The sequence below is a fragment of the Protopterus annectens genome, chromosome 10.part0 (assembly GCF_019279795.1).
Source record: "Protopterus annectens isolate FY-2018-M chromosome 10.part0, PAN1.0, whole genome shotgun sequence".
Lineage (NCBI taxonomy): Eukaryota > Metazoa > Chordata > Ceratodontiformes > Protopteridae > Protopterus > Protopterus annectens.
The window spans coordinates 1,525,531,674-1,525,559,460 of record NC_056744.1 but is presented as its reverse complement, the minus strand read 5'-3'; the positions used below and the strand labels follow the sequence as shown (position 1 = coordinate 1,525,559,460).

The 27,787-nt window shown below is 38.4% G+C and overlaps 1 protein-coding gene across 1 annotated transcript in view; it reads right to left on the bottom strand.

The window, feature by feature from the left end:
* Positions 1-27,787, bottom strand: part of LOC122814327 (zinc-binding protein A33-like) — a gene marked incomplete in the record, with an annotated part of 538,577 nt that overhangs the window by 447,090 nt on the left and 63,700 nt on the right. Inside the window, 1 exon segment of the mRNA XM_044086914.1 lies at positions 25,904-26,081. Coding sequence (XP_043942849.1) covers positions 25,904-26,081 — 178 coding nt within the window.

Genomic DNA, 27,787 nt, shown 5'->3' with positions numbered 1-27,787 from the left:
TGCTGGTGGAAGGCTACAAAGCTGAAGTATTTTTTGCACTTGCTCTAACTATCTCAGTGCTATTAAACAGTTCTGTGCTGAATTTATTGATTTTATTGAATTTATCACCTTTTTCAGCCTGCACTCCTTAAATAAATGCCATTTGTTTGTTACTGTACTGTTCTTAGGTTGTTTTAACCAAATTCTGTTATTTCCTAACCTTCTCTGATACTGCAAAAACTTTTCTGAGTTTGCCAAAGTTCTCAGTTTGCCAAAATATTTCTAAGTTTTGTAAAGTTTTTCTGTGTTTGTGGAAGTTTATGAACTTATTTCCTTGGATTCCTGATACTGCAGGAAATCTGCTATTTGTTGTAAAACATTTGTTACGGCATTTGAGCTCAAAACCAGTTCGTTTTGCATTAAGAGGGTTTTATTCTACACTCTGGCGAGAGCAGAGGGCTAATTCAGCCCATTCGAGTTAGAAATTGCTGGTGGAAAGTTTATTATGTGTTTATCTGATTGGCCTGAAGGCTTAACTATGTGAAAGTCTTTCATTCTGCTGGTATAAAAGCCTCGTGTTTGTGCGTCACACAAACACAATTACTTGTGTCATGCATATAAGAAAACCTCTCCAGTTTAAAATCCTCTATAGGAAATGCTCTCCATAGTTTCCCACTGTTCATAGCTGCTCTAACAGCTGCCAGTTTGTGCAGAGGGCAGCAACACTGTAGACATCTTATAGTATACTACTAAACGCTCTCACTTAGAGCTTTAAGTGACTCTCCCCTACCCCTTTCCAGCTACTCAGAATCTGGTGTAATGGACAGGCACTTCCTTGTCATCTCTGTTTCTTGCCTGGTGGATATGGGTATCCAGAGGCAGTGTAGTAACTGTCTTATGTTCACTGACAACCAGTTAATTTTAGAATAAACACATACAGTGTGTGAGAGATGCTGATACACAATGTCACTGGAGGCGAAGATCTCACATACATACAAGAAAATTGCAAACCAAGCTGTTAGCATTATACCCAGAATATTCACTACCAGCACTAAGTAACAAATACTAGACCCTCATATGTGGAGGTGCTCACATGTAATCTACCCAAACCTCCAAAACCTCCTAAAAGCATGTCTCAATGGCCCCACGCACACTCATAAAAGACAGTGCCTCATACAACACATAACTCTGAAAATCACAGTAGCCCAGCTTCCAAGCTCATAAGACAACAATCCACATAAACATTCTAGTTATTGCAGATTCCATTGTAAAAATATTGATGTCTCCCTTACTAGGCTAAACAAAGAGAATATCACAGTGAGCTGTCTGTCTGGAGCCAGGATCTGCCAGATCATGCATGGACTTAGGTCTTTAAACCACAAGTACCAGTATGACACAGTCATAGTCTAGGTGGGCATAAACGACCTAAGATGTACCTCACTGGACTATACGGAGAGAGACATGATGCAGCTCTCTAAATATGTGTCTCAAGTGGGTATGAATCTAGCCTTGAGCAGCATCCTACCTTTACCAATGATGATGCCACAGTATCAGCAAAAAATGATTGACTTCACAACTGGTATAGTTTCTGGTGTCACAACAATGGGATCCAAAATCTGTCAGCCTGGGGAGACATGATCGACAAACCTTGATTCTTTGCCAGAGATGGCTTGCACTTATCACCACTTGGCTTTCAGACACTGGCAAAAATTTTATCTATCACCATAATACTTTTTTTTAGGCCATGCCAAGTTGTTAAACCCTTCAGCATAACAAAAATCACTATGATTAAAAGTACTGCTGCACAACGCTAGGAGTTTAAATAACACACTGCACTCACTGGAAGCACTCCTCACTCTGGAGGAAGCAGACATATGTGCAGTCATGGAAACATGGTTCAGAACCATGGAAAGCACCCTGGCTATCAAAGGCTGCAGTGCCTTTCATACAATTCAATAGGTTCATATTTAGGTTCATAGGTTCATGCTAGGCTATCTGCCCTAGAGCATTTATAAGCCTAGCCAGAGTGTGTTTGGCTTTCGCCACCCATTTTAAATTAATTTTGCTATGCCCTTTTTCAAGGTTAGTATACTGTGCCTCTGTCTAACAGTGACACAGAAGTGATACCCAGGGTAAACCTATGATCTCCCATCCACTCATCAAGATTTCCCTTGAAGAGAGTCAATGAGGGACTCTGCCTAACCTGGACTGGGATTTTATTCCAGAGTGAAAGGAGCCTCTGGGTTATGAATCTGTCCTTCCAGCATGTCCTATTTTTTTCAGTGCTGAGGTTCAAGTCTCTCGAGCGCGTAGCTCGATGGGATTTGGATTTTCTGAGGTGCAGCATGTCCATTAATTCTGGGTTGGACATGGCTTTATACGTCAGGCACAGATCGCCTCTGAACAGGCGGTATGCCACTGAGTAGAGCTGGAGTTTCTTTAACCGGGCAGCATATGGCATCTGTTTGAGCCCTTTGATCCTCTTGGTGAGGTACTTTTGGGGTCTTTCCAGTTGCTGCAGGTATCTGGTAAGGTACACCCCAAAAGGGACATTGTACTCGATTATGGGCCTGATGAGGGATGAGTAAAGAGGCACTATGACCTCCCCTGATCTAGATGTGAATCCCTTCATGATTAGGTGGGCTATATAAAATGTTTTTCTAACCACTTTGGCCACGTGGTTGTCAAATGAGAGATTGCTATCAACTTGGGTCCCCAGGTCCCTAATTACTTCTTCCATACTTAATGGATTACCACCTATGTGGTAATTTGTGGGCACTTTGTTTTTGCCAAAGGGGATGACTATACACTTTTTGGCATTTAGCTTGAGGCCATGGCTCTGGCACCAGTTATCTGTTTCTATGAGGCCCTTTTGGAGGATGCTTGTGTCAGCTGGACAGTCACTTATGGCGCCCGGTTTGCAGTCATCTATGAACTTGGTCAGCCACAGTCCTTTCGTGTTGGCCTGTACCTCCGAGAAATATATACCGAACAAGAGAGGTCCCAGGACTGAGCCTTGTGGGACACCACTTGTAACTGGTTTTCAGTCTGACATGGCTCCAGCAATTCTAACCATGTGGGTTCTGTCTTTGAGCCAGTTTGCAATCCATCTAGTGACATAGGGTTTATATTTAAGCTGGTGAGCTTATCTATAATGCCCGAATGGGGTATTTTATCGAAGGCTTTTGCGAGGTCCAGGTAGGCTGTGTGAACCACCTTCCCCTCGTCAATGGCCTTGGTGACTGTTTCAAAGAAATCAACCAGATTTAAGAGGCAGGATCTGCCCTTAACAAAGCCAAACTGGGTAGGATCCAGTGTCTGTAGGTCCCCAATATCTTTATTTATGAGGTCCATGATGATCCTTTCCATAGCTTTGCAGACCAAGCTAGTCAGGCTTATGGGGCGATAGTTTCCAGGATCTGTTGAGGCACCACCTTTGTGGAGAGGGACTACTGTTGCTATGCCACTCTTTGGGTACATATCCTGTAGTAAGGCTGAGATTGAACAGTAGTTTTATGTTTGGGTTTAGCTCTTCTTGGAGTTCATGTAGGATGCAGCCCGGGACACTGCCTGGTCCCATTGATGCTGTGTTTTTTGCTTTGGAGAGGGCGGCTCTTACCTGAGCATCTGAGATGTCAGGGGGGCAGCACACTGCTGGGATAGATATTTGCCCTTTTGGTGGGGAAGGGGGGGAGAAGTTTGCGCTGAACCTGTCAGGTAGGATGTTGCAATGTCTGTGGGTTTGGTGTATTTTTTGTCATTTTGGACTAATTCTGAGCATATCTGGGAATTCCCACCCAGGTTCCTGACATAACTAAAGAAAGCCTTGTGATTATCGTTAGTGTCCTGTGCAATTTTTCTCTCTAAGCTGGCCTTAGATGATTTTATGAGTGCCCATAGTTTTTTGCTAATACTGATCAGAGATGCCTTCCCTTTTTGGGATTTTGCTCTATCATGTAGTAGCTTCCTCCTTCTATTGTATAGTTTGTTTATGGCTGGGGTCCACCAGACAGGATGTCTGCCTTTGGAGGATTGGTCTTGGTTTTATTTGTGATTGCATGATCCATGCATTCCTGAAGGTGTTCATAGAATGCGTTTATAAAGGATTCTGCAGTCTGGGCCATATTTTCAACAGGCCGGGGGCTTTGAAGGATTCCACCTCAGTTTTGAGGAGTGTGAAATTTACTTTAGAGAAGTTTTTCACTGTGGTTTTCTGGGCAGGGGTGGGGTCGGGATGTGAATATCCAGTGAGATTAGTTTATGGTCTGAGCTTACCAGTGAGGGATACACTTCTGGTCTGAAGCATAGAGTCCCCATGTTGGTGATGATCAGGTCCAGTATGTTTCCCCCTCTTGTGGGAGTGGTAACAAGTTGTTCCATAGCATTTGAGTTTATAAATTCTAGGAATCTTTGGGCTAGGGTGTTGGAGCTAGAGTAATGCTCCCAGTCTATGTTTGGGTAGTTGAAGTCACCCAATATAATGGTGTTTGGAGAGACCTTCATATTTTCCAGTGTTCTCAGGAAGGCCAAGTGGGGTTCCTGGGTTTGGAAGGGTGGTCTGTAGCAGGCTATAAACTGGAAGGCAGTTTTACCCACTGTTAGTTGCACATGGATAGTCTCTGATGCTTCGTGCTGTGCCACCAACCTGTAGGTGTGGGTATCTTTGATGAATATTGATACTCCCCCCTCCTTTTGTGGTTTGGTCCAAGTTTTCAGGCTGAAAAGCATGGCATGAGGTATAACCTGGTAGTGCTGGGGTGCTCTCGGGAGCCTTGAACCAGGTTTCTGTTACTGCATAGATATCAATGTTCTCCATGCTAAGGAGAGTTTTGAATCACCCTCAGTTCAGGATAAAACAAATAGAGGAGGTGTTTCAGTGTTTATAAAGGATAAGTACACTGCCAAACTGGTCTAACAGCATGACTTGTTTGAGCTGCTCCCTGCATAACTAACCATAGGTGCGTGTGACCCACTATCATACACTTGCCAGCTACAGATCATCTAACATGAGTGTGGAAAATCACACCTCCTTCCTAAACCTACCAGAATATTCTAATATTCAGCATAACACCATACTTTTGGGAGATTTAAACTACCCCTCCATAAACTGGGAAACTTATAAAACCCATAATTCATTTGCTCAGAGGTTTTTGGATTTTATCATTGTAAACATCCTGGTGATAACTAGTTAGCTCCCTAACTAGAGATACAAATATCCTAGACCTAGTCTCATGAACATGGGGATGCTGTTCCCTGCTATGCATTAACTCCACCCTTGTAAGACTAATGCTTTAATGATTGGGATAGATGCTAAGAATTTATTTTTGGTTATTCCTCATGGTATAAGGATTGATTGTTTTTTTTTCAACATTGTCTAGTAATGATATGTTTGCTGGTTCTGATATACATTTTTTAACTTCTTTGATGGATATTGTTTTGAAAAATAACTATATGTACTTTGAGGGGGTATTATAGACAGAATAAAGGAGTAGCCATGTGTGCAGCAATGTCACCTATTTTTACTAACACTGTACTATGGTGGTCAGAGAAAGATTTTGTGTTTAACTCACTTTATTGGCCTTTTAGCCAGGTATATCTTAAGTACCTAGATGATACATGAATTATCTGGATGGGTGATGGTGAGAAACTTGTTCAGTTTTTTTTAATTAAAGTACATTTAGGCATAATGCCTTAATGGTGGGGATAGATGTTAAGGATTTAATTTTGGTTATTCCCCATGATATAAGGATTGATTGTTTTTTTTTGTTTGTTTGTTTTTTCAAGCATTGGCTAGTAATGATATGCCTGTTGGTTCTGATATATATTTTTAACTTCTTTGATGGATATTGTTTTGAAAAATAACTGTGTGTACTTTGTATTATAGACAGAATAAAGGAGCGGCCAGGTATTTTTTAAATTTACAGAGGAGCTAGCAACAGAGGTGATCAGTTTTCCTGATGTAAAATTAACTAAAAATCTACAGCAGGCCAGCTTTGAGTTTAATATTTTGGGAAATAAGACATATTCTAACTGTTTTTTACACTACAGCAGCTATCACCCATTTTGGCAGAAGAAAAGTTTAGTAAAAGACCAAATGATAAGAATGTCAAGGCTGGTGCCTTATAATGAAAATAAATGGATTATTTAAAGATAATGTTTTTAGAAAGGAAATATTCCTAATCTATGGTGGACAACTTAACTAATGTGGTCTTAAGGGAAAGGACCATTATGTTTAAACCAATTATTAGGTATCCTGGTATCATGGTGATAAAGGCTATTACCAAATGATATTATAACAATGCTTGGTTCTGACATATTCAAACAGGGAGAGTGGTGTTATTAATATTTAAAAAACAAGAATTGGAAAATGGCATTTGGCTCCCTGGGCTTGACAAACTTATTAGGTGAGTGTCTTAAGATAGTTTATAAAAAGGGGTAAAAATTAAAAAAAAGGTTTGAGAGTTGTAACGAAGATTTATTGAATAAATTTAAATGTTTCAAAAGGTATGTCCAAATGTGGGGCCATGTACCCAGTGTAGGTACATTGTTGCTGTGCGAATATTAACATTATTAATTCCAGTTAAAATTATAATTGTAAGACAAAAGGGGTGATATACATTGCATTGTGCGCAGTCTGTCCTGCGTTTTACATAGACAAAACAATAAAATCACTCAGAGTTAGAATTTATCAGCATTGTTATGCTATCAAAAAGAAGGACCTTAATAATACTGTATTTGGGCCAGATTCATTAATGCCTACACTAAGTGTACAGTAAGTGTACACTATATATGTATTCAAGAACATCCCTACCACAATTTTTATGCTTTCTAGTCACTCAGAAAGATTAAACTATGTGTACATGTAGTCTATACTTTGTGGTAACCTCTACGGATCCGTGGTGATATTTAAAGCTGCAAGAAAATCACTAAGAAAATTAAAATTAGGAGGAAGAAGATGTGAATTATGTATGTGTTGTCTGTTCACTCAGCATGGTGCATACATAGTGTACACTTAGTGTAGGCATTAAGGGCTTTAAAAATGTGTGCTTGTTTACTTTAGAAAGGGTACACTATAATGCTATGGCTGGCAACTATGAAACCTATTTAGAATATGAAGAGTTATATTGACAGATACATATAAATGCTTCACAGTTACCAGGATTAAATGAATCACTAGTTTACTGTCTATTAAGACAGCTTCATTATGAGTGGACATTGATTAAGTACTTTTTTGGATGTGTTTTCTTTGATATATGTCTTTCTCACGTTTTTACATTTAGTTTTCCAGTTTAGGTTTATTTAATGTGTAAGTAGATTTGTGATGTTTTTATACAAGTTTATAATTTTTTATGTTTATATTTTTAACACTGCAACTGAACTTTTAACTTGTTTGAGATCTGTTATTTAAATGAGGAAGTGATTTTAAGTGGTTTGGAGTATATTTATAAATGGTTATTAAGAAGTATGGTTAACAAAAGATGAGTCTCTTAAACCCCTGTTGGCGTTGCCTGGAGTAGTAAAGGTGATAATATGATACAGTCTATGGCACATTAGTGGCTGACAGAAAAGGAATTGTTAGTGTGAATAGCAACTAAAGAAGATATGGATGGGCAGGGTGCAACTTCACGTTTTGGATTTAGTGGCAGCATGGGAAACTTAAAAAAAATAAAATGTAAATAAGACTGCAGAAGTATAATTTTCTTCCTTGTCTTTTTGAATAGGTTTTAAAATAAATTAAGATTAGACTGTAAAAGTAGGAGTGGCCAAGGAAGGGTGAGGATGGATAATTAAAGCACATCTGATGGCCAACTTAAGGGCATGATTGCTGAAACAGGGATTTCCACAGTGAGGTTTAGTTATTAGTGTGGATATATAGGTAATACAACAAACAGTACAGGAGGGATGATTGGGTAAAAAGCGAAATATGTTGGGTAAGCAGTAGAAATACCTTACTCAAAAAAATAATGCATAAATAATAAGGTGTTAAGATAACTGGGGAATCTGCCATTAAGGGGAATGGTGAATTCTGGTGTATCCAATTTGTAACTTATACATGATGAGAATGTGAAGTGGATTATAAAATTGTCTTAAGCTGAAACATAAAGAATTGCTTTGTTGAAAAGCTAAGAATGATGTGTTACTGAGAACTATGCCCTAGTAATACTTGATAATACATCTTATAAGTGTTAAGCTCCAATGACTATAAGAAAAATGTCTGGAATTGAAAACTATATGTATCATGAAATACTTTTTATGTAGATGTTAAGAAGGCAGATGCTGGTAGAGATTAAAAAAGTCTTTGGCGTGCAGTAACATGCCTGATTGTGTTACTCCATATGCAGTTCTAAAAGATAGGGCAGAGCTAGTCCCTATCCCACATATGTTACTGAGGAGTGGCAAAGCTCTACAGTCAATTTCATAAGGGGAACTGGGTTCAGCCTTGTACATTAGCAAGGATTGTCAATATATGAGGCAGAATCAGTGGCCAAAGACCACAAAACTGAATGGATTTCTTGGTGAGGTGGGAAGCCAGACAGCCTGGTGTTTCAATTTCCACATACAGACTGAGATGTACTGCAGGTACCAAGGTTTGGGAAGGGGGGCAGAGCTGCTAAAGACATTGTATGTTCATCATAATGGGTTGTACAAGTCATCTGAGAAGTCCTTGTGTAACAGCTAATTTTAGATCCTTAAAAAAAAAAAAAAACAAGTAATTGCATTCCATGTTGGACTTGTGGTTTCACATTCCTCCTACTGGGTGTGGTAAATGCAGACATCCGATATTATCTTTCATTCCTAAAAAAAACAACTTCTTCTGGCTTTTTCCCGGTTAGGGGTCGCCACAGCAGAACACCTGTCTGCTCATGATTGGCACTGGAGTTTTACAGTGTTGAGTTGCCAGCCTGGCACCCAACCTTCCACAGAAGGCACACACACACACACTCACACTTAGGGCCAATTTAGAGTGTCCAATCCACCTACAGCATGTCTTTGGGATGAAACTGGAGTACCCGGAGGAAACCCACATGACCACAGGGAGGACATGCAGACTCTGCACAGAAGGCACCCCAGCCGAGAATCCAACTGGAGAACCTCTTGCTGTGAGGCAACAACACTAACTGCTGCACCACCGTGGCTGCCCTTCCTAACAACTGCTTAAAATAATTTAGTCTCATTTACCCCATTATTTTTCCATTTAATAAGCTAGCCTTCTTGCTTGTTTCTTAGCCTAGGAATCACCCCATTCAGGAAGATGCTGCAGCCCGCAACTCATTTACAACATCCACATTTAATAATCTTAAATAGATGCATATTGACCTACTACATTTTAATCCTTTACATTTTTTTTATATGCCAGTCTACTACATGGGCAGCACAGTGGTGCAGTAGTTAACGTTGTCGCCTCACAGCAAGAGGTTCTCTGGTTCGATTCTTGGCTGGGGTGCCTTCTTTGTGGTGTTTGCATGTTCTCCCTGTGTTCGCGTGGGTTTCCTCTGGGTACTCCGGTTTCCTCCCACATTCCAAAGACATGCATCTGGAGTGTTTCTCCCCAGGCCTCCACTGAAAACAGGCTCTGTGGAACCTAGTCGGACATTCCCGGTCAACAAATGTTAAATAAATAAATAAAACTACATGTCCATACTGCTTTCAAAACCAGGTTTGGATTATCCATTAGAAAAACTAACAGATAGTTAATGTTTAACAAAATAAAAAAGAGAAACAGGAGAAAGAAAGCAAAGTAATTGCTCCATATTTCTCTTACCCGAGGACTAATAACATCAGACACACATCATGTAGTCTTCTTAGATTAACTCCTTCCTTCTATTTAAAATAAGAAGCCACTTACATATGAGTGGCTGCCAATAAATAGTTATTCTACAATCTGATCTATACCTTCATCTTTTTTAACACACAGGATCATGATTCACAGCTGCATGTCAAGGAGAGTCAATAAAGGATACATAATCTGGTCATAGCAACATTATTCTAAATTAAGACAATGGATCATTGATAACATAAACTTCTACTTAAGCCAATAAAAAGTCAGTCCTGTTTGGAACCAAACATAAACTCACCAAACACCTTCTCTATTACAAATCTACAAGCATAACAGAACTACAATAGAAAATGCTATTTTGGCCACTATGGTTAACTCTCTAGGTCTATGGTTTCATCCATTGCTGGCATCTGTCTTCACTTACAGAATACAAGGTAAATGAATTAATTACTCCTATTCTGAGATGATCTCTCTCTTCCAGTCTAAGGTCTTCAGAACATCAAATGACAACCATTGTATAACACTAGTAAAAGCAAAATCACTATATGTGAAACAAAAATACAACCTTCTGTTTTGTTCACAACTATGATGTAATTTTCCTGGTTTATCATTGGTTGTTTTAAATGTCTGCCTTTGTGGCAGGCGTTTCCTGTATTTAAAAATGCTGGTATCTCCTCCTTAGTAATAAGGTTTTAAAAGCTTTCCTTAAGGATTCCACAAGGGCATCTTTCCATAACCCAGTAACCTTGATGGGCCAACTGATTTATTTACAAATGTAGCCTGAAACTTAAGTTAACTAGGCATTTTCCATACATAAGGAATATCTATTTGTCCCTATTTGCATTTTTCTGTAGAACACCACATTAATAGTTGTGTGATATTAGCTTGTCATAATTATGAGTGGTTTCATGATGAAGCGATATATTACATGCAATATCAGTGATAATAATAATATGTGGGACTGACATCATGTGCAGAGAATTCTTGAACATCTTAGGGACATTAGGAATACTTCACAGCTAGTTCTGTGGCTCAACATTTCCTAGATAATCATTCTTCTAATCCATCTTTTTTGAGATTTTTTCTTTCATATGAATCACCAGTGGTCAGATTCAGAAAAATTTGTCACATTATATTAAGGAAATCTGCATGATGAACGGCCAAGTACAGGGTGTGTAAGATTCAATAAATGCCCGCAACATGACACGGCGAGACCAAATTATGTGGTTGGCCATACTATACACTAATGGCTGTATAATGAGATGTTGTGTATTCTAATGAGCCAAAACAAGATGGTGGAGCAGTTCAAAAACATTTAAGTGCAACGTAGCAGAGCGCCCACAATTTATCGTAACTCGGCCATATGCCAATGTTCAGATGGAGTACATCACATAAAAATGTTAGGGGTAGGTTCAGCCATAGAAAATGCATATTTGCAAGAAGCTCTGTTTTCATCTACTTTGGCTGATGGTGCATGACACTGCCCCAGTAGGGTTACCACCTGTCCCACTTTGTGAGAGACAGTCCCACTTTGGACAGTTGTATCCTGCAAAAAAATTGTAAAAATGGCAAATGTCCTGAGATTTTAGGACAAAATAATTTCCTATATTTTATGTAATAGTTTCATAAAACAGTTATGCTGTAACTGAAACACCTAAATATTACAAGAAATATATTTAGGCAAAAAAGTGAAGTTCTGTCCTTTGTACTGGCTGTGGGTATGTCTTGGCCTGCAAAATCTGACGTTTGTGCCATAAATGTCCCACTTTGGGCATTTGAAAAGGTGGCAACCCTATGCCCCAGAGGTACAGGGTCATATCATATATAACATTTCATGGCCTCCATGCCATCAACATTAGGGACTGACACCATGTTCATAGGGATACCATACGGCAAATTGTAGAAATGTGTCACTCTCCTTTGCAGCCCCATGGGAATTGTTGAGTACCTATCCCAGTGGATACAAGGTAAGTGTGGCTTTATGCAAATTAGCTACTGTGACCTTCTGCCTAGAGAATACTACATCAGTTCATTGATGTCATGCCTCTTCATGTGAGGGAGAATGTTTTTTCCACATGCCACAGAGGAGAGGGACAATACCATGCAATATTTCTATAATATTACCCATTTTCCTGAGTTACTGGTGGTTGTAGACTATGCCTACATTGAAATAAAGGCCCCAAATGGGAAGGAGATGAGTACAAAACACAAAGGGTATCACTCCATCAACTGTCAGGTATTCTGTAATGCACAGGGTACCATCTATAATGTGTGTGTGTGTGTGTGTGTGTGTGTGTGTGTGTGTGTGTGTGTGTGTGTGTGTAGGCCAACCAGGTAGCTGCCATGACTCTCACATATAGCATACATGTGACCTTTAACAATGACTTATGAAGGGTGACTTCCCAAATGGGTATTTTGTTGGCAATTCCAGATATACCTTGGAATCCTAGTTCATGCCACTCATATGAAATCCACACAACCAAACAAATTACTGGTACAATGAAACATTATTGTAAACCAAAAGCATTTGCTTGGGCGGCTCAAGGCATGCCTCTACTCTGACTGCAGTATGACCCTGTACCCTGCCATATGTGCCAAAATGCTAACTGTGTTTGCAGTGTTACACAATAATATAATTAATAAGCAATTACAGCAAGGAAAGCACTTCCTAGCTCAGCAGACAGCAGAAACTGAGTCAAATACGTAGTCAGAGAATGATCCAACAACAACAGGGGCTGACCGTGGTAGACAGAGGTAGGTACAATATGGCAGGGCATTAGTAAAGAGGCAGTGGACGACAGATAGTTTCACAACATAGTAAACAAGAGTTAAGCAGGTACACTACAGTAAAATGATGCACTGAAGGATTAAAATTGCAAAAGGTATGCTTTACCTTGTACAAGCAGGTATATTACCCTGAAAAAGTGTTATCCAAAATCACCCTTATTAGGACTCAAACTCTTGAAAAATTGTTTCCTTTTGCAGTATGGTGAGACTCTGTGCTTCTCATCATATTTTATCTCTCTCTGGGCTCTAAGATTATGCTAATTATGCTAAGTTCATTATTGTTTATGAATCTTTCAATTTACATGACAAGCACACCTGGTAAACATCGCTCACATTTCTACTCAATGTCATGCAAACACTGGATTCCCTGAAGGCAGCTCTGTGCACACAGTCAGCTGTTTTATGGGTGTGGGATTGTCCTGCCATATTTAACCATCTGCAGATGGAGTCACTGAAGGGCATGTCTTTTCTGCAACATAAACAGGGATGGAGGACTGTCATGTTTTATACTTTAAAGAACAATTGGAACCACAATAACTGTATTTTCTGAGTTTGGCATTGGTCAAGCAAATGAGATGAGCTTCACTGGCCATCGCTGAGTGGTAGATGGGACATGACAGAACAGTTCAAGTTGCCATTTCTCTGGCATTTTTTCCATGAAATTCTTCAAGGTGAGACCTTAAGACTGGGGGAAGGAGAGGGTATGAGAGGTGGTATGAGGAGGAGTCCAAAATTTTTATGGATGTCCATCACAAGGATTAGAGATGGAGGCTTCTGCTATCATGGGACTCAGCATAAGGCTGAAGCCTGGAATAGTTTGGGCAAGAGTGTCACCCATGCTACTGGCATCCCACTTATGGTGGTACAGTGCTGTTACCTTTACAGTGACATGAGGAGAAGCGATCTTGTCCTCTTACACTGATGGGAGGAAGCAGTTCAAAAGCAGTCACCACCTCTGTGCTGTAAGTGTAACTTATTTTAGCTAAACAAATAGCCTGCCACTGCATGCCATCCACAGATTTTACATTATGCCCTTTTTACACCTTTAGCCCTAAAGAGATCAAAAGGAAAAGGTAGATGCACATTAGCAGACTGGAGCACCTCCTAGGACTCGATGGTGAGCACACATACTAAATAATTGTCTGGCTGGTAATATGAACAGTAGCAGAGGCTTCAGGAAGAAGGGCTGTATAACATTCACACATCAGTGTCACATCTGTCAGTACTGGCATAGCTCAAAGGTACCAGTATGACTCCTCAATATTATTAGTGTATTTGAGCTTACATCTTCTTGTAGGGGTGGACAACTGACTCAGGATCTTGATGCTTGTTCAGAGCTGTGTTATTATGAAAAGCATTTATTTATTTATTTTATTTATTATTTATTTATTTATTTATTTATTTATTTATTTATTATTGTTTGTTAACCGGGTTAGTCCAGCTGAGTTTGTGGCCCATTTTCAGTGGAGACATGAGGAGAAAAGCTCTGGTACATATTATAAAATACAGAGATTTGCAACATTAGATAAATCTATAAAGTAGAGACATTTTCAACATTGCAAAATATAACGTACAGAAATTTGTAAACTTACGAAAAGGCAGAATACAGAAGAATTTCAAAATACTAATAGATACTGTGAGTTTCATATGTCAATATTAGTCTGTACAGGATTGAAAGTTTTACAATAACATATAGACTGTTTTGCAATTAGGAGGATGTCAGTTTGAGAAATGTCTAAGATAGGCCAGAGGCTAGCATGCAAAAGTGTTTGGAAAGATGTTAAGAGAAAGACAAATGACATTTTGTAAAAATCGGCAAAGAAAGTTGATTTAGGTTTGGAGATTAGTGGTGTGGGTGTTTTAAGTGGGAGCATGTGAAGGACATTTCCATTTGGAGGACAGATGGGAGAGAAGCATGGATTTGAAGTTGTTATGGTTAGGTATGTTATGTAGTGGTGTGGGTAGAGTGTTCCACAGTTTGGCTATAGTGTGGGATAGTAATAGTTGGCCAGGTGGGTGTAGGGCTTTGTGTACCTGCAGAAGGTTTTGGCCTTTGGATCTGATGGTGCGGCTAGGTGTGTATGAAGTTAATGTTTATTTTTTAATGTCATTTGTATAACTGCAGCATTACATGGGCCAAATATGTAAGACTATCCCTATTACTTCATTGGACAGTTTTCATAGGTTCATAGGTAGGTATTAGGCTATTGGCCCTAGGGCCTATATAAGCCTAGCCAAAAAGGTAACCTAGCTTTCACCACCCAAGAAAATTATTTTCCTGTGCCCCTGTTGAGCAGAGCCACAGAAGTGATCCCCAGGGTGAATTTCCTATTTCCCATCCAATCATCAAGATTTTTCTTGGAGAGTGCTAATGAGGAGCTTTGTTTGATATAGATAGGTAGCTTCTTCCAGAGTATGGGAAGTCTCTGGGACAGGACTCTATCCCTCCAGCATGTTCTGTTTATTGTGGTGACAAGGTTTAGATCCCTAGAGCATGTAGCTTTGTGGGATTGGGATTTCTTTAAGTGGAGCATGTCCAACAGCTCTGGGTTTGACATAGATTTGTATGTTAGGCAGAGATGGTCTCTGAGTAGGCGATACATGATGAAGTAAAGCTGGAGTTTTTTTGAGACGGTCTGCGTAGAGCATCTGTATGAGGCCAGTAATCCTCTTTGTGAGGTATTTCTGTGGCCTTTCCAGTTGTTGTAGATGTCTTGTGAGTTACACACCAAAAGAGGCATTGTACTTTATAATGGGTCTAATGAGTGATGAGTAGAGGGTAACAATGACCTCTTTTTTTCTAAGATGAGAAACCTTTTGTGATGAGGTGTGACACATAATAGGATTTCCTGACCACTGTGGTGATGTGATTATCAAAGGAGAGATAACTGTCCACCTGTGTCCCAAGGTTTCTTATCATACTTTTGGTGTTAAGCAGACTACCACCTATGTGGTAGTTCACAGGTACAGAGTTTTTTACAAAAGGGAATGACAATGCACTTTTTGGCACTAAGCTTGAGGCCATGGCTTTGACACCAGGCATCTGTCTCAGTGAGGACCTTTTGTAGGATGTCCACATAGTTAGGAGTTTCGATTATGGCTCCTAGTTTCCAGTTATCTGCGAACTTCATTAGCCAAAGACCTTCTGTGTTAGCCTGTACTTCAGAGAAGTAGTTACCAAACAAGAGAGGACCCAGAACTGAACCCTGTGGTACTCCACTTGTCACTGGTGTGAAGTCGGATTTGGAGTCTGCTACTTTCACAGTGTGGGTTCTGTCAGTGAGCCAGTTGGCAACCCATCTTGAAACATAAGGATTTATACCTAATTTAGTGAGTTTATCTATAACTCCAGAGTAGGGGATGTGTCGAAAGCCTTAGTGAGATCTAGATAGCCTGTGTGAACCACCTTACCCTTGTCTATGGCTTTAGTGACTGCTTCAAAGAAGTCTATCAGATTTAGAAGACATGATCTGCCTTTTACAAACCAGAACTGGGTGGGGTCCAGAGTTTGGAGATTACCAATGTCTTTGTTTATAAGTTCCATGATGATATGTTCCATGGCCTTGCAAACCAGGCTTGTCAGGCTAATGAGGCGGTAGTTCCCGGGGTCTGTGGTGGCTCCCCCTTTGTGGAGTGGGATAACCATCACTGTTCATCATTTAGTGGGCACAAATCCTGACAGGAGGCTATGATCGAACATGGTGCCAGTTCATTTTGTAGTTCGTGTAGAACACAGCCTGGGATGTTGTCAGGTCCCATGGATGCTGTGTTCTTGGCTTTGGAGAGTGTGGTTTTTACCTGTGCAGCCATGATTACAGGAACTTTGCATTCTTCTGGTATAGAGATTGGTCCTTTAGGGGGTGAGAGGGGGATAAAGTTAGTACTGAACCTATCTGCCAGGATGTTGGCAATATCAGTTGGTTCTGTATATTTAGTGCCATTGTGCTGTAACTCAGAGAAGATCTGAGTGTTGCCATTGAGATTATTGACATAGCTATAGAAGGCTTTATGGTTGTCTTTAGAATCAGTGGTGATTTTGTTTTTGTAACTAGCTTTGGAGGATTTTATGAGGGATCTCATCATCTTACTGAGGCTGACCAGGGAGTTCCTGCAATCATGGGATTTTACTCTTTTTTTGCAACAGTTTCTTTATTCTATTGTAGAGTTTGTTTATGGTAGGGGACCATCAGATTGGCTTGCTTTTTTTGGAGGATAGCATATTGATTCTGTTAGGGACAGCATGATCCATGCACTCGTGTAAGTGCTTATAAAGTGCATTTGTGTAGGATTCAATAGTCGTACCTCTATTATCCATCTGCATGGGTGTTGTGAAGTTTGCCACTTCTGTCTTAAGAAGCCTGAAGTTGGCTTTGGAAACATTTTTTTACAGTGGTTTCCTTAATGGGGGGTGGGGGCAGGAATTGGATGTCTAGGGTGATTAGCTTGTGGTTGGATCTGACCAACGAGGAATTGACCTCTGGTGTGGAACACTGGTCGCCCATGTTGGTAATGACCAGGTCTAGGATATTGCTGCCCCTGGTGGGGGTGGGATACGTTGATCCAAGGCATTGGAATTTATGAATTCCAGACAACGTTGAGCAAACGAGTTGGTACAGGAGTAGTTTTCCAAGTTAATGGTGGGAATTTATTCAATATAAAATAGAAGTGTGTTTCCTTTGCCTATCAGTTGTGAATAAAATACTTCTGACCAGCATGTTTACTTTGTATATGTGCAGTATTCTCAGAAATTAAAGTGCATCTCTGACCACTGGTACCCATTGGTCTGAGTAAATAGCTCCTCCTGTTAATCCTCTATCAGACTGCATGTGATTATGGCTGTTTGTTTCAGTCCCTTGCACACATCTATATATAACTACATATATCTATATAGCTATATATATATATATATATATATATATATATATATATATATGTATATATATATATATATATATATATATATATATATATATATATATATACATATATATATATATATATATATATATATATATATATATATATATATATATATATATATATATATATATATATATATATATATATATATATCTTTAAATATATATATATATATATATATATATATATATATATATATATATATATATATATATATATATATACACACACACACACACACACACACACATATATATATATATATATATATATATATATATATATATATATATATATATATATATACAGATCTACTTCATATGGTCAACATTTCAGAATGTCGACATTCATATGGCCAAGACCATATGATTAACATTCGAAATGTCAACCATACAATAAAAAATTAAAAACACTAAAAAACTTACCTTTACACTGCTAGCAGGGGGGCTCCACCCCCCCCCCTTGAACTTAAATATACCAACTCTGAGATCAGACTTCTGTGCGGAAGATGGAAATCTTTCCATTCCACACTGTACAGAGATGCCGGTTCCGCATGGTCGACATTTCGAATGTCGATCATATGGTCTCGGCCATATGAATATCGACATTCTGAAATGTTGACTATGTGAAGGGAACTATATATATATATATATATATATATATATATATATATATATATATATATATATATGTATAAACAGGCTTCTGAAATTCATGAATATTTTTTCTGTTATGGTATTTAGTGCTATTTAACTGCACCAGAATCAACAGAGTTAGAGGTTCGATTTTTAATTATTTTTGTACTTCTCTTCCCCCAACTCCCTTTGTCACCATCCTTTCTCTCATATCCATACATACATTTATTTTGTTTATTTTTTTTTATTTCTCTCCATTTCCTGCAGTATTACATGCATCAACCCAGCAACTTGCACCCATACCTCTGGCAAGGCCTGTCATCCCACCCCTCCCCACTGGTGGTAGCAGCAGTTGTATTACCACCACGACAAGCAACAGAAGCATCCTGCCCAAACTGCACCACCTGCTTCAGGTAACCCTGTAGGGGAAGTTTATATCATTGTACCCGCTGGTAGCAGTATGAGTCGAGGTGACACACTTGTCTTCCCTTGGCAGCTGTAGACATTGTGGATGTTGTCAGGTCCCATGGATGCTGTGTTCTTGGCTTTGGAGAGTGTGGCTTTTACCTGTGCAGCCATGATTACAGGAACTTTGCATTCTTCTGGTATAGAGATTGGTCCTTTAGGGGGTGAGAGGGGGATAAAGTTAGTACTGAACCTATCTGCCAGGATGTTGGCAATATCAGTTGGTTCTGTATATTTAGTGCCATTGTGCTGTAACTCAGAGAAGATCTGAGTGTTGCCATTGAGATTATTGACATAGCTATAGAATGCTTTGTGGTTGTCTTTAGAATCAGTGGTGATTTTGTTTTTGTAACTAGCTTTGGAGGATTTTATGAGGGATCTCATCTTCTTACTGAGGCTGACCAGGGAGTTCCTGCAATCATGGGATTTTACTCTTTTTTGCAACAGTTTCTTTATTCTATTGTAGAGTTTGTTTATGGTAGGGGACCATCAGATTGGCTTGCTTTTTTTGGAGGATAGCATCTTGGTTCTGTTAGGGACAGCATGATCCATGCACTCGTGTAAGTGCTTATAAAGTGCATTTGTGTAGGATTCAATAGTCGTACCTCTATTATCCATCTGCATGGGTGTTGTGAAGTTTGCCACTTCTGTCTTAAGAAGCCTGAAGTTGGCTTTGGAAACATTTTTTTACAGTGGTTTCCTTAATGGGGGGTGGGGGCAGGAATTGGATGTCTAGGGTGATTAACTTGTGGTTGGATCTGACCAACGAGGAATTGACCTCTGGTGTGGAACACTGGTCGCCCATGTTGGTAATGACCAGGTCTAGGATATTGCTGCCCCCGGTGGGGGTGGGATACGTTGATCCCAGGCATTGGAATTTATGAATTCCAGACAACGTTGAATTTGGTACAGGAGTAGTTTTCCAAGTTAATGGTGGGAATTTATTCAATATAAAATAGAAGTGTGTTTCCTTTGCCTATCAGCTGTGAATAAAATACTTCTGACCAGCATGTTTAGTTTGTATATGTGCAGTATTCTCAGAAATTAAAGTGCATCTCTGACCACTGGTACCCATTGGTCTGTGTAAATAGCTCCTCCTGTTAATCCTCTATCAGACTGCATGTGATTATGGCTGTTTGTTTCAGTCCCTAGCACACATCTATATATAACTACATATATCTATATAGCTATATATATATATATATATATATATATATATATATATATATATATATGTATATATATATATATATCTGTGTGTGTGTATATATATATATATATATATATATATATATATATATATATATATATCTTGTATATCATGTATATCATAGATATATATGTATATTTAAATATGTATATATACATATATATATATATATATATATATATATATATATATATATATATATATATATATATATATATATATATATATATGTATACACACACACACACACACACACACACACACACACACACACACATATATACACATATATATATATATATATATATATATATATATATATATATATATATATATATATATATATAGATATATATATATACGGATCTACTTCATATGGTCAACATTTCAGAATGTCGACATTCATATGGCCAAGACCATATGATCAACATTCGAAATGTCAACCATACAATAAAAAATTAAAAACAGAAAAAAACTTACCTTTACACTGCTAGCAGGGGGGCTCCACCCCCCCTTGAACTTAAATATACCAACTCCGAGATCAGACTTCTGTACAGAAGATGGAAATCTTTCCATTCCACACTTTACAGAGATGCCGGTTCCGCATGGTCGACATTTCGAATGTCGATCATATGGTCTCGGCCATATGAATGAATATCGACATTCTGAAATGTTGACTATGTGAAGGGAACTATATATATATATATATATATATATATATATATATATATATATATATATATATATATATATATATATAAACAGGCTTCTGAAATTCATGAATATTTTTTTCTGTTATGTTATTTAGTGCTATTTAACTGCACCAGAATCAACAGAGTTAGAGGTTCGATTTTTAATTATTTTTGTACTTCTCTTCCCTCAACTCCTTTTGTCACCATCCTTTCTCTCATATCCATACATACATTTATTTTGTTTATTTTTTTTATTTCTCTCCATTTCCTGCAGTATTACATGCAGCAACCCAGCAACTTGCACCCATACCTCTGGCAAGGCCTGTCATCCCACCCCTCCCCACTGGTGGTAGCAGCAGTTGTATTACCACCACGACAAGCAGCAGAAGCATCCTGCCCAAACTGCACCACCTGCTTCAGGTAACCCTGTAGGGGAAGTTTATATCATTGTACCCACTGGTAGCAGTATGAGTCGAGGTGACACACTTGTCTTCCCTTGGCAGCTGTAGACATTGTGGAGGATATCATTAACAGATGGCTGGATGCCCATATCAGCTAAACGGAGAGCATGCCCCATTGCATCCGTACCCAGCTCTGGCTCCATCATCTGAGCGGGGCCCAGTGGTGAAAGTTCCCAGTCTGAAGAATAATCTTCCATTTGATGTCAGCTGAGGAAGACTGCAGCTGGAGTACCCAGTCCTGTCCCACAACCGGGTGTTCCCCTCCCTTTTGTGTGTATGCCCACCACTTTTGGTCATTCAGTCTTGCCCCTACAACTGTCTTACCTTTGCTCACCTGATGTCTCCTTCACCATTCTGTTCCCTCTTCCTTATTGTGTTACCACAGATGCTGCCAGTCTTGTCTGTCTTCCCCTGGTACTTAACACAGCCTTCTTAGTTTCTTAGCTTGCTGTTCCTTAGTGCTCTCTTGTTCTCCTCATCAACAATAATAATAATAATAATAATAATAATAATAATAATAATAAATGGCATCTGTCCCAAAATAAAATAAAATAAAGTAAAATAAAATGTATTTCCCTCCTTCCCCACTTCTATCTCTTATTTGCACATCTTCTCTTTTAACCTTTCATTGATTCCCCTTGTCACCTCTTTCCTATACTCCCATTTTCAACCTTTAATTTGGTAAAAAAATAGATAAAAACACATCACACACACAGTCATACAGGGCTTATAAAGTAACTATCTTTTTGTTGTTGCAGTGTGTTTGACAGGTCACACAGTGCACCATTGATGCTCATGTACAACTAGTAAGGAATGCCACTGCTCATTGCATAAGACTGGTCTTGTCATTGTCATTGTCATCTACTATGTTGGCATCATCTGCCATGAATCACACAAATGAGACGTCTCATTTTGCATAAGTTAGCAAACATAAAATGGGGTAAACATCAATGGCAGACTCCTTCCATGACTCTCAGCTTGTAAATGTAAATGATGAAATGTTCAATACCCCTCAGGATCGAATGACTTTTTTTGTGAACTTTAAGCTTCCATTCTGCAAATGGGTAACAATCAGTTGCTATGTACTTCCCTGATAACTTTCTGTTTGACTTCTATACTTTTTGGTAGACACTTATGACAGAGGTTAACGAGTTCAAACCCCTTAAGGCCTCTAATTGATTTTGTGCTCCAGTCTGCAAATGGGTAACGACCAGCTGCTATGTGACCCTTGACACCTTTCTCTTTTATCTATTTCAGTAGTTCACCTTGTTCACTGTTAGGTACACACTTATTACAGCTGGTAACAAGTTCACATTCCTAAGGCCTCTATTTGCTCTAGTGCTTCCATTCTGCAAATGGATAACAATCAGCTGCCATGTGATTTCCTGACACCTTTTTGCTTGACTACTGTATAGCTCCCACTGTTGGTGTAGTGTTTGTTAGACACTTAATACAGAGAGCAAAAGGTTCAATCCTCCCTGAGACCTGCAATTGTTTCTGTGCTTCTATTCTGCAAATGGGAAATAATCAGCTGATATGTATTTCCCTGACACCTTTCAGTTATATCTCACCTTGTAAGAAGATCTGAAAAAAGTAGATTGTTTACATGATCGCAGGGCACCCTGGGTATTTTATAATGACACTTGCATTAGGTAAGGGTACACTGATCATACTATGATGTCAGGATTGCTGTAGGATTCTAATTACTTTTCTACATCCCAATATCCTCTCTGTGTTTCACATTTTTTAAGTTCAAGTAATTCATCATTTCTGTTTTTTTCTGTATCCCTACCACTACCTCTAGCCCTTAACTTAATTCCTTATACAACACATTTCTCTGCATATCTGTTTCCTTGAGTTACAGTAGTAGATCAGCACAGCAGTATTGCAATTTATGTGTGTGGCTTTGCATTAACTGCCATAGAGGCTCAATGTTTACAATAGCTTCTCATCTTTTAAGTTTTCTGTGGTTTGATCTAACATGATTTTCCCACAGGTCCCTAATGTGGCCATGATGAGAAATAGCCAGTCACACACACTTACATGGTAGCATGCATTGTTATTGAGCTTTGAGGCTAGTTATGCATGCATAGTTAACAGTGTTAACTTGGCTGCAACTAAAGATGCAATGTTTCTAAATCCTGGAGATAGTGTTGATACGTTTTTGGATAAAACCACACATCTTTTAGAAGTTGAAGCAAAATTTGATTTTATGTATCATTCAGGCAGACTTAGATATTTGATATAGTTTATTGCATAGAAAAACGAAAAATGATTCATTTATTTACTTATATATGTACAGAAGCCATACTGTCCCAGACACAGCCTGCAATGGAAGAACATGAAGAGTTAGTGTTGTGAGATCTTTTACATCCACCTGAGTGACCACCAACTCAAGCAGGTAGGACCTCAGTTTAAAAGTCTCATCTGAAAGATGACGCACTCAGGAGTGCAGCACTCCCCACCTCCACCCCCTATGCTGCACTGCAGTGTCATCAATCCAGTCACCTGGAGTTGGAATATAACCCACAGCCTTTGGATGGACAGTATAAATTCTTCCTTGGTGTGGTCTCGTACAAGTCATGTTTCATAAAAATCAGTCTGACCTTCCATCATGCTCTTCTTCCTTGGTTGGCATGTTTGCTAGAATTCTTGTTCCATTTCATATAATGAAATGAATATACTCCAAGATTATCCTAGGTTTACCATGTTTTTATTCAGATATTGATAATGACAACACATACATTTTTAGTTCCTAATGACTTCTTGGCAAAATCTGTCCAGTGTGCCATGTTTATTTTAACAAATTTCAAACAGTCTTTTCTCATCCTCCAGAATACAATTCAATCAGAAGACTCCCCTTCTTGTCTTATTTTCTAATACAACCAGTTGTCACTGAGTATATGCCAGCTGGCCATAGATCTCCACAGCTTCTTCTCAAATGTTGCCACCTTTTCGTTGTTTCATCAGAGACATGGCATTAAATTGCTTCCTTAACAAGACACCATTGTTAACTTCATAAGATTACACTTTTCTTACTAACTGAATCAATAATCCTGATAAATCATGCAGCATCCCTTCTAGTGCAATGTCAGTATATATTCTGTATAAAACCACGTTTTTTCTTTTATTATTTTGCTAAAACTCAAGTTAAGACACACCTTCTCAACAATCCCCACTTGCTATGCCTTCTTCCAAAATCAATTACTCTTCAATTTTTGCCAACTCTGTTGGGACCATCATTTTTGTGACTCTTTACTACTCCATGAAGTTTGCCTTGATTATTAAACTTTTAACTTTTAAATTAATCCTAATTGTAATATATGATGGAAATAGGTATCTAACCACTTAAAACATGATGATATCTCCCTCAGTTGTTAAATCATTTGAGGCATTTAAACTTTTTTTGGACTTTATGTCAATATATAATGCCTCCAGACACTGTTTTAGCTTACTACTCTCCTGATACCCTTCATAATCTCCCTCCTGTAATTTAATAAACTAAAATGGCAAATAATACACAGTCAGGTATAATTTTTAAATTATGATCTCACATATTATGTTCCACTGGAACTAACTGAAAATTCACATTCTGTACTTTCACTTCATTTGCCATATACATATGCTATATTTTCATTTTTATTGGCAACTCGTGTTTTGTATATGAATGCACTTGGTTATTTTTATTTGTATCCCGACTTCATCCTCCCCCTTACAGGCTGACAATGAAACTGGCTATTTGTGATCAGTTAACAAATGTACAAAAATAAATCAAAATAAATGGCAATTGTGAGTACTCTTACAGCATTTGCTATGAAAACCATGCCTTTAAAGGATTTCTGAGAAAGGGTGGATTTATTTATTTAGTTTTGCTAATAAGATGGAGGTGTGAATATGGAGTTCTGTGTCAGCTCCTAAACCACTTTAAAAAAGATGCATACAATTGTAATCTTGTTACATAATCACTTAATTCTATGCTAAACTTAATCAGATACCTCAGAAATATAAATGCTAATGTCAAACCAGAAAGCTTACTGGAACAACTTCTATGTGCCTAAGCCAAAATAATTAGCCTAAGACTGAAATTATGGACAAACACGAAGGCATATGTTGACAGACAGCATTCTGTAAGGAATAAATGATAACTGCATGCAAAGGTTAGCATCAGAAAGTACCCTGACATCCAAAAATGGTTTAGGTATTATTTTGGAAGTGGAAACAGCAGAAAATAAGAATGTGTAGCTTTTACAAATTAAAGAAAATGTAATAGCAAACAACAGTGCACATTGCAAAGCATCGTCCCAAGGGTCTGGAATGCATCAAAGCTACAGCCTGTTACATCTACATGGATAAAACATTTAGGGCTAGAAACTGAAAACTTTATTATTTTTGTGGGAATACACATAGTCTTTGGATGAAAGTTACTGTTCCTGCTGTTGTTTGGTCACAATTATACTTTCATTGATCTGGCTTGACTCTGTTTTGTGTGTGTGTGTGTGTGTGTGTGTGTGTGTGTGTGTGTGTGTGTGTGTGTGTGTGTGTGTGTGTGTGTGTGTGTGTGCATCTGTGTGCTTCTGCATGTGTCTGAAACACCTTGAAATACATTGCTATGACTTTTTCAAATAATTACAATCAGTCATCTGGGATGTATACAGTCACTACAGTGGTTATAACTGCTTTATTAAACAATAAATATAACTTAAAACACTCAAGTGAGAAAGTATAAGTTTAAAACAATTAGGAAGGTGCCTTTAAAAGAACAGGTGTGTTTTTCTATGTCCTTAAACAAAGGGGGATTGGGAAATAGATTAAAAACAGCCCAGGACCCAAGGTACACTTTATCTCTCTCCAACAGTTTGTAGAACCATTGATACAAAGATCTTATTTTTGTAACAAACAAAAATCTTGCATTTTACTTACTGTGAGGAAGGCCACAGCATCTTGCTGACCCAATGTTGATTGAAAATATGTCATTGTCTTCTCAAAGGTGGTGATCTTTTCTTTAATGCTCCTCAGATTGTCTTCCATCTTTCTTAAGGTCTCTTCTTCCTCATCCTTGAGCTTCTGGATCAGACTTTGCTCCCGTTTTTGCAGGAACTGGTACATGACAGCAAACTCTGATCTGATGTGCTGCTCCAAGCTGCTGGCATGGTCCTGGAATTATTGTAACATGTATTACATGAAAATTATGTGAGTGAAATATCATACTACCTAGACAAGAATTTTCTTTATTACTGTATTGCTTTCCAGTTATTTTGCACATTTCTGCAAACTGTAATGTCCTATGTGATTTATAGGAATACTGGGTAGTATTTTCAGGTAACTGCAACAGATCAATGCAACTACAACTGATGCAGTAGCTTTGGACATGCAATTGCATCTGGATGCAAGTACTGCACAATGTTTAGCTCTGCCTCTTTAATCTGTTACAAGTATGTGTCTAGACCTAGAAATGTAGCCATCAGACATGTGCTGTAGTAGAATATGGTGGGAGGCAACAGGCAGTGATGTGCAAGCCTCAGGAGTCTGGAACATGAACTTGCTCCCCCCACTCAAATGAAGATATGAGAGTAGAGAGGGATGGAGAAGGGAGGCAGTTGGAACACAGTACCTGAGAATATTCAGATGTTTTAATTGAAGCAAAACTTGGAAACTGCTTTCTGGTCTCAAAAAAATGCTTCCCTGATTCCTTAAAAACTTGCTGTTGTGTTGTTCTTGTTTTTGTCATTAGAAGCAAACTACTGCATCCTAACTTGAATTTATATCATAGTAATGTAATAATTAACTAATTCTTAACAGTCTTTATATAATTTCACTATCTATATTAAGGGTTTTCCTGCTGCAGTCTTACAATGTTTCCCTTTTATGCTGTAGATTATATGCTGTAGCTTTTATGCTGTAGTTTATGTAAAGTACTTAATGTGTAGAGATTTTAAAAGTGTATTCCTCTAAAGATGGTCCCAAGAAATAAGCATATAAAATGCCTAACCATAAACCATTTAATTTTATTTAAACTTGACAATCATATTCAATGAACCAAGTAGAAAGTGAAAAAAATGTTAATGAATAATATGTTACAGCACATGTGCACACACACACATGCACATGTAACATCATAATATGAAGCTATCTGATCAATAAAGTCCATAAACAAGCTGGCTGAAAGACAGAGCAACGGTTGTGTACTATGATACAAAGAAAACCACCAGACACAAAGCAAAACAGATTTAGAGGACATACCAGGACAAGGAAGTAAAGGGATACATAATGTTTATGCATGAAGATATGGCATAAACTGCAATTGCATCTGGATGCAAGCATTGCAGAATTTTTAGTTCTACCTCTTTATTCTGTTGCGAGTATGTATCTAGACCTATGAATGTAGCCATCAGAGCTGAGAAATGAACTGGGGAATCATGTACTGAGATTCAGAAATGTTAACTTCTGTGTCACAGTTATTAGCTGGTCTCAAAGCTGTACAATACATATGCAGTGCAGTGCCACACAGTTAAACAGAAACCCTTACACTTAGCTCCCTAAGAGAAATTATGAGCCCTTATTGATAAGATTATAAATGTGTCAACAAACTACAATGAATGGCATTGAATAATTCAGTAGATTTTTTTACCACTTCCTCATCTCGGACTACAGAAGCAATGTCATGCATAGTGGAGCTGGGGGATGAAACTCCCTAAAGAAGCACAAACATATGTGATATGAGTTGGGCAAAGTCACCCGTCTAAAATTCTGTTATAATGTTTTTTGTCAGCTGAACAGTATTTTGCCAGTCATGCCAACAGACACAAATTGTCTTTAAAAAAAGCCAAATTTACAGGGTTTTCTACTCTCTAAACCTTCTG